Source organism: Manis javanica, chromosome 6 (genome assembly GCF_040802235.1).
Source record: "Manis javanica isolate MJ-LG chromosome 6, MJ_LKY, whole genome shotgun sequence".
NCBI classification, from domain to species: Eukaryota; Metazoa; Chordata; class Mammalia; order Pholidota; family Manidae; genus Manis; species Manis javanica.
Genome location: NC_133161.1, coordinates 127,746,126 through 127,754,453, shown reverse-complemented (window position 1 = coordinate 127,754,453; position 8,328 = coordinate 127,746,126). Strand labels below are relative to the sequence as shown.

At 40.8% G+C, this 8,328-nt stretch overlaps 1 protein-coding gene and 1 pseudogene across 1 annotated transcript; one reads left to right on the top strand and one right to left on the bottom strand.

The window, feature by feature from the left end:
* Nucleotides 1-1,273: 1,273 nt before the first annotated feature.
* LOC140850171 (olfactory receptor 4P4-like) lies at nucleotides 1,274-2,197 on the top strand (annotated as a pseudogene).
* A 4,918-nt stretch (nucleotides 2,198-7,115) lies between these two features.
* On the bottom strand, nucleotides 7,116-8,051 carry LOC140850170 (olfactory receptor 4S2-like). The gene has a single exon (XM_073239942.1). It carries the CDS (start codon nucleotides 8,049-8,051, stop codon nucleotides 7,116-7,118), a length of 936 nt encoding a protein of 311 aa, XP_073096043.1.
* Nucleotides 8,052-8,328: the final 277 nt, after the last annotated feature.

Here is an 8,328-nt window from a genome sequence, read left to right as displayed (position 1 = left end):
TCTTGTTTGTGTGACACTTATATTTCCAGAGATTTTGCAAGAAATTAGACCACAAGGTGTTGACTTGAGGTTCATGGATGGAACTCATATCAAAAGTCCGTGAGTTCCCTAAAATCCTATTAAATGTATGCTAAATGGCCATTTTTCTAAGATAAATTCTAAAGAATATGAAATGAAAGTCATTGTTCAATGGCTATTATAACCATTCAAAAAGAGGTTGCCAAATTTCATCAGGTTATAGGGTTTATTTTTTTACAAAATTGAGCCTTGAGTTTTGTGAAACATTTTTTATTAAGTTGCCAAAAGAAAGTAAGAGATGTAGTGTAACATTTTGCACCAAAGAGACATGTTCTTTTAAAGTAAAATATTCCAGGACACAAGCTCATGAGTGTGTAGTAAGCCTGGCAAGGAAAGAAAGTGGTGCAATTCAAAGAGATGCAAGGTGATGAAACGGAGGAAGTGAAAAAGAATCTAAAGGTACAATTTGCACTCCAAGGATGCAGTACTGAAAAGGAGTGCCAGAAAGTGTGATTAGAGGGCAAAAATAAGGGGAACTCCTGGATTAGACTGGAAAGTGAACTGGGAAGTAGCATCAATTCCAGGAAACCATAAATGTCCCAGAAGCCCATACAATGGAGCAACCCTATCACCAATAATCTGATTGTTGCTCTTTCTCTCCACTAGTTTTAAAAAAACTGTTCATGAAAAGGATCTGAAGCCACTTTCTAAAATGCTCACCCAGACATCTGGTAGTTAAAATTACGAGGTCACTGAAGCCTGATGAAATTATGGGACTTTCAGGATTCAGCTGAGATATAGTCACTTGGAAGGACTGAGAATAATAGTGATCTCCCTGGCCTTGGAGAACAAAGAAACGCACTGCTGTTATATACAAGCCAAAGAATCAAAAGTCACTCCGAGGTGTAATACTGAAATTGTATCACAAAATTACCTGAAATATATGTTTAACTTTTTAAGTTTTCATCCTGTTGCTCATGGTAAGTCTGAGGCTTTGAGATTGATCAAAATTCCAATTAACTGGTGTTATTTGTGCTATTTTTCTGACTATATGACTTCTTTAATGAATTGTACTCTATTTCTGGGTAGAAACTGTGCATACTCTGTACACTGCTGTGCCCTTAGCACTAACTGATTGTATCATAAACAATAATCATCTTTATTGAATAAACAAATGACTTTAAAAACAATAATTTTAAAATGATGTTTCAGGTATATTAACGGCCACTTCTAAATGATCAAGCCCGCAGAAGCAATGGGACATGAGAACATCACAGAATTTATCCTCCTGGGACTCTCTAGAGATGAGGATGCAGAGGTTGCCTGCTTTGTGCTTTTCTCACTTTGCTATACTGCAATTCTCTCAGGAAACCTGCTCATTCTTTTCACCATCAGGGGCAGCCGTCTCAGTGAGCAGCCCATGTACTTTTTTCCTCAGCTGCCTGTCCTTCATGGATGTCTGCTTCACCTCCACAGTGGCCCCCAAACTCATCACAGACTCACTGGCTCAGAGGAAGACCATCTCCTACAACAGCTGCATGGCCCAGATGTTTTACACCCACTTTTTTGGTGCTGCGGAGATCTTCATCTTGCTGGCCATGGCCTACGACCGCTATGCAGCCATCTGTAGACCCCTCCGTTATTCTGCCAGCATGAGCAGACGGGTGTGCTATCCCTTGTGGTGGCCTCCATTCTCGCGGCATTTATCCACTCAATCCTGCAGGTATTGGTCATCACGGTGGTGCCCTTCTGTGGCCCCAATCAGATAGACCACTATTTCTGTGACATATTCTCCTTGCTGAAGCTGGCCTGCACTGACACTAGCCTTCTGGTTATTGCGATCATCGCCACAACGGGGGTGATGTCCATTTTGACTTTTGTTGCCTTGGTAATTTCCTACGTCATCATCCTGTCCACCCTGAGGAACCTCTCGTCCGAGGGCCGCCATAAAGCCCTCTCTACCTGCCGGTCTCACGTCACTGTCGTGTTCATGTTCTTCCTGCCCCTCATCTTCACCTATGTTCCCATGGCTGATTCTGTCAGTAATGACAAGGTGTTTTCCCTATTTTACACCATGAGTGCCCCCATATTCAACCCTCTCATCTACACACTGAGAAACACAGACATGAAGAATGCCATGAGAGTGTGGTGCCGACACAGACTGTTTGAAGGGAAATGAACTGCTGGTGGTCCAGCCCTTTGCTGGATCTGTTCTTTCCTCAGAATCGTCAATGTGAACAATAAAGCCAGTGCAGGGGTGATGTGCTGTCATCCAAGGTTGCAAGCCTTGAAGAGCAAGCCCTCTCAGTCGTTCATTTCCCGTTATGCTACTGCCCTGAACCTGTAGCCAAGGGAAGGGGACCAGACAACCTGCAGGTCCCTTCCAGCTCTGACCTTCTACCACTTACGTCTGGCATTCTGGAATATTCTGTGCTTCATGATCACAGGCAGAGTGGGTATTACAGTAATTTTGTCAGAGGACATTGTAAAGACTGCATAGTTGTGCAATTGTTCCCTGCTGTAGGACACAGATACCTTGACTGAGACATCTCTCATAGACAAAAAGAGGTGCTAAGCCCTCTATTTTCCTGAGGTTTCCATTGCAGTTAAAAAATAAAGCAATGCAAAAATTTACAACTGTTGTTGTCAATTTTAACACTTGCACTAACAAATCATGCTTCTAAAATAATGCAGCACATGTCTTTAGACTGTCCACACTATACTTAGAGAAACTGTTTTAAAGAATTCCTGGTAACCTATTGCTGGTACAGTCCAGGAATTAGAAGTTTCAGATTGGATGATGAACACCCTCTTAAATCCTATAAATGTGATTCAAAGACTGTACTTATAACTTCATTTTAAATTCTTCATGAGTATACAAACTGATGTTTTTTGTTAATAGGTAACCTAGAAAAGATCCCACCCTATGAAAGGACCTGAGCTCATGGAAACACAGAGCTGAAGACAAGGGCATTCTGGCTGCATTTAATTAATACTCAATGTACTGTATATGGAAGGCATATTTTGAGGTTTTCTTCCACCATTCAAACTAAAACCTGGTTCATAAGCTGGGATCATCTTTGATACATCGAGGAGTTCCCTTATTTGCATAAAAATACTTAAGTAAAAGGATAAGTGAGAACTGAGGCCTAGAGAGAGTTTTCACCAACTTTTCACATATGAGAAACACAGATCCAATATTTTTCTGGTGCTCCATCCCCTTGACCGCACCACTAAGAAATTGAAATGTGTGCACTTCGAGTATTATTGGTGACAAGAATGCAAGTTTTAAGGTGGGCAGTGCATTTACAGAAATTAGCCAAGGTTGTTGAAGGTTTCAGCAGTATTTTTTCTCTTCCAAAATGACCCTGATAGTGTACTGCCTAGAAGATTAAGGAACTCAGAACCTTAGGAGAGGCAGGAAAATAATGAAGTACACTGAAAACGAGATAAGAAAGACAATAGCAGTTCAAGTCATGGTTATGTTTGATGTTGGCCTGGTGGCCGATGCCTTCTGGTAGGATTATCCACTTCTGGAAGACAGAATTGAACAGGAATGTCTAGAACTGCTTAGGCTGATGTCTAATTGTGCTGTTACTGCTGTGTATGTAAGCCATATTTTTTGGTAATGAATTAAATGTGCTCATTGTGTCATGTTTACTATGTGGTTTATCCCAAAAGAAGTTGGGTCTTTCAGAAGTCTCTTTGAACATGCCTCACATTTATCTTCTGTAAACTGTCTTCTTATAATTTATCAACAAAGGAGGAGTTAAGGGAATCCTCCCAGGCATGGGTAACATTCTGCCCCTCCCTTCCTGTGTGTTCTCCATGGACAAAATAGTGGGAGACAGGATGGCTGCATAGTTAGGTATTGACGCTTTGAATTTTGTGTGCATAATGAAGGTTATATGCTGTCTCTCATGCCCACACTCTCTAGCTTGGCCTTTTACACTCTTCCATTCCAAGTAACGTGCACTAAAGGTACTAGAAGTTTTATCAGTTTAAGAACATACCTCAGAGGGGAAGGCAGTACAGTTCAGAGAAGGCAAGTAATGATTCTACGGCATCTTAATATGCTGATGGACAGTGACTGTAATGGGGAATGTGGTGTGGACTTGATGGTCGGGGGAATCTAGTTACCATAATATTGCTCAGGTGATTTTATATTAATTATACCAAAATAAAAATAATTAAAACTGATAATAAAAAAAATCATAAAAAAAAAAGAATATGCCTCAGAATCCACACTTCTGCAACTTGACCTTGCTGATCTTGGGTCAGCCATATCAATAGTGCCATGTAACAAGCCATCTTACCTCTTGGGGCTCATACAATAAGCATTTAATTCTCACTCATGTGTCCATGGGCAGCTGGTGTCAGCCTATATACATTGGGCTTGACTGGCCTTAATTCCAGACCTCAGGGTGGGCTCAGAAATATGCCATGTAGCTCTTATTATTCTCCTTTATAAAGTGGCAGTGTTGTCTTAGTCTATGCTGAAATTGTAGTGTTTGACCAAAGATTGACTGTTATGCAAGCTCAGCATCATCTCTCTCTCTCTACATTGTGGATTGAGTTTTTACACTAAAATATAAACAGTATTTTGATGTTCTGAATCGAGTGATGAAGTTACACCATAGCTCATAATGAAAGAGAACCAACTGGTCCCCATGAAAGAAGTGGACACACCAGGACACTGTAAAACTGAGGAGTTCGCACACAGGTCCCATAAAAATGATGAAGTTCTGGAGACTCTGACAGGTGGTAAATGTTTTAATCTCCTGGATATGCTTAAATGAAAAAAGGTGGTGTATGGAGGATTGTGGAAGCTATCTTTATATATTCAATTGAGCAGTGCATGGTAGCATGTATGAAATATGTAGTTGCTACTCAAGGGACAAAAGGAAAAGCATTGGTTAGAATATAGAGACATGGTTTCCACATTGAATTAAGTTAATTCATTCATCTGCAAATGAGGAGGGTTGCCATTTATTTTCATCCACGAAGCTCTAATCAACGTCACATCTTCCATCTTGTAACAGTAAGGTAGTAAAAGTAAAAAATGATAAAACTACATGGATGACAGCCGATTTGGTGATCTCACACCTGTGACATGAGGTGGTGCTGTTGACTGAGTCACCCCAGATTCATGTCCTGAACTGGGTGAATTTTGACTTCTCCCGATTCTTGGTCACCTCCCGCCAAGGAACCAGAAGCAGGTTCCCTGCTGCTCTGACTGGGATTGTTGTGAGGAGCTTTGTGAGCAGGAATATGTTTACACAGTCCCTGGAGGAACCTTGGGTACTACTTCATATATTCCACTTCTTGCTCTTTGAGATGAATGAATCTGTCAGCATTTACCTTCTTAGGAACTGCTGACCTTCTATATCACTAATATCCCTTGATAGTCAAGACTTTAATGCAAAGACATAAAAGAAAGTGTATTGTGGAGAATGATTATCAAGTGGGTAACATTCATCTATTCCATTATTTTATAAATCCAGGTCAGGGTGCCTTTCCTCTGTGTCGGGTAGCAGAACAGATGGGGCTGTACATCAGAGGGAGGGCTCTGTAGGTTTCATGGACTCATAGGCCCCTTGCACTCCATGAACATCAAGTATCTGGTCCCAGTGCTCCCAGATCTGAGTTCCCTGATGTGCCACTGCTGGTAAAAATTATCAGAGGAACCTGTTAAAAACAGAGAGATTTCTATATCTTTTAATGCTGCCCTACTAGATCAGAAGGTTTCATAATAGATACCGTTGTGTATCAAAAATCCTTCATGATGAGATAAGTTTGAGCAGCACTGACACAGTCATCATTTTATGATTGAGCAAGTGCAGCCCCATAGAGATCCAGGGTGCTTCGAAGCTGGATTAATAAACAAATATTTGTGTGATTCCAGGGCAAGGATTTCTTAATTGTAACTTGTAGTCCAGATGTCTTGCTGCCTTTGACCTTTATCTTTAATGTGACCTCATCAAAATCAACATCAAAGGTCTTTCTTTTAAAGCACTAACTATGCGCTGTCCTTAACATAATTTGTGTATATAAACAGACACATTCCATAGTCATAAACACATACCCAGGGATAGGCAGTAACTTGAATTATCAGATTGTGGTGAAGACCATGAAACAATGGCAGAGAGATGATCAGGGATGTATTTATTTGTTAAAGGGAGAAAAGCGCAGCTTGCTGGATGTGAAGGATGAATGTATCATTAGTTTAAGTGTCATTTCACATAGGAAAGATATATTTGCTTGTTTGGAATGAGTGTGTCTGGAATCCACAGCTGGAAATCAAGTCATGTTAGTAAAAGAAGCAAATGGCTCACTGTATTGAGTTAAGCTTATTAGGGAAAATAGTTTCCCTACCATGCATTTCAGGTAATTGTAATTACCATGTAGATAGACTCAGAGTGACCTATTCATCATGGATGTCTTTGTTCTCACTCGTTTTCTTTAGTTTTTTCTAGTAGTCATTTACACTAGCAGGGACTGTTGCCTACAGACTACAAGGAGAGATTAGACTCAGGAGGAGCACATGAGAGGGATGCTACAATTAAAGTGGGCATTTTAGAGGTAATCCTTCTCCTAATTCCTTATCACTTTTATTTAAAAAGAAAAAATAAGTCTTAGAGAAAAGAAAAGCTATTCCCAAGAGGATGAGAACAGGTCTGCTGTTTTTTTAAGTCTGTGATTTTTCTCTTTCACATCCTGCACTCACCTTCTTGCCATTCCAACCTACTGGGCTCAGGTTTCGCTGTGTTTTGGAAGACTGACATCAGAATGCTTTAGCTCCGAGAGCTGTTATATTCCCTGAATGCTTTTTCTGTTCACTCAGTATATACGTATTGAATGCAACTATGATCATGCTGAATTTCTGAGTTGAATATGACACATTAGAACCAGTATAATCAATTATTATCACGTTTTATAATAAATAATTATAACTAGATACATAATACCTTCTTTCTGTAGAATGTGTTATTCTTTTGTGTGTTCCTCCAAGGAAACCCTATACGGTTGCTATTACTCCCTTCGTTGTACAGATGGGAACTTTTAAGAGCATCTAGCTTAAATTGTTACTTTTACAACTATTTTCCATTAGCCTCCCAGAAAACCTTCCTGTCCCACAGTTTCTTCATTGCATTCTTTACTTCTGCGTTTCTCAGTGTATAAATCAGGGGATTTAACATGGGGGTGATAATTGTGTAAAATACAGCCACCATCTTATCTTCTTTAAAGGTAGTATCAGGGCGCATATACATGAAAGTAAAGGGATCAAAGAAGATGATAACCACAGCAACGTGAGAGCCGCAGGTGGAGAGAGCTTTGCACCTGCCTTCTGCTGACTGCTTTCTCAGGGACACCAGGATGATGGTGTAGGAGATCAGCAGGATAACAAAGCTCCCCACGGCGATGGTACCACTGTTGGCTGTCACAACAGCACCCACAAGGTATGTGTCTGCGCAGGCAAGTTTCAGCAGAGGGTGCACATCACAAAAGTAGTGATCGATCTCTCTGGGCCCACAGAAGGGCAGCTGGACTACCAGAGCCACCTGGACAGCAGAGTGTAGGAACCCACCTGCCCAGATCCCCAGCAACATCTTAGTGCATCTGTCACAGACCATGATGGCCGTGTAGTGCAGGGGTTTACAGATAGTCACATAACGATCATAGGCCATTACAGTGAGGATGAAGATCTCAGTGCAACCTAAGAAATGGGCCCCAAAGAGTTGCAACATGCACCCCACATAGGAGATAGTTTTTCTCTTGGCTAGTAGGTCAACTATCATCTTAGGAGCTATGAATGAAGAGTAACAAATATCCACAAAAGACAAGTAGCTGAGAAAGAAATACATCGGAAACTGGTGAAGGTCACCCGCATACACTGTCAGAATGATGAGGAGGTTTCCCAGGAGAATGATTGTGTAGAAGAAAGAAAACACCACAGAACAAACTTCTTCAGCCACTGGGTTCTGAGAAAGACCCAAGAAAATGAATTCAGTTACGTTGTTTATTTTTTCCATAGAATTAGCAGCCCAAGGTTCCAGGAGACGATTTGATAATCTGAAAGAAAAACATACAAAGACCAACAACATTTACATCTAACTCAAAACACGTGCATGCCCACAATAGCTGAAAACAGAAACTGGGTGCTTACATACGCTTGGCATGCATACTTGAAAATAATGATGTGCGCATGTCCCCTTCATCCCCTCAGTGTCATAGTCCATTTGTTCACTTGAGATGAGGAAACAAAGACCAGAGAGAGAAAGCAAACTCTGTATGTCACACGTTAAGCAG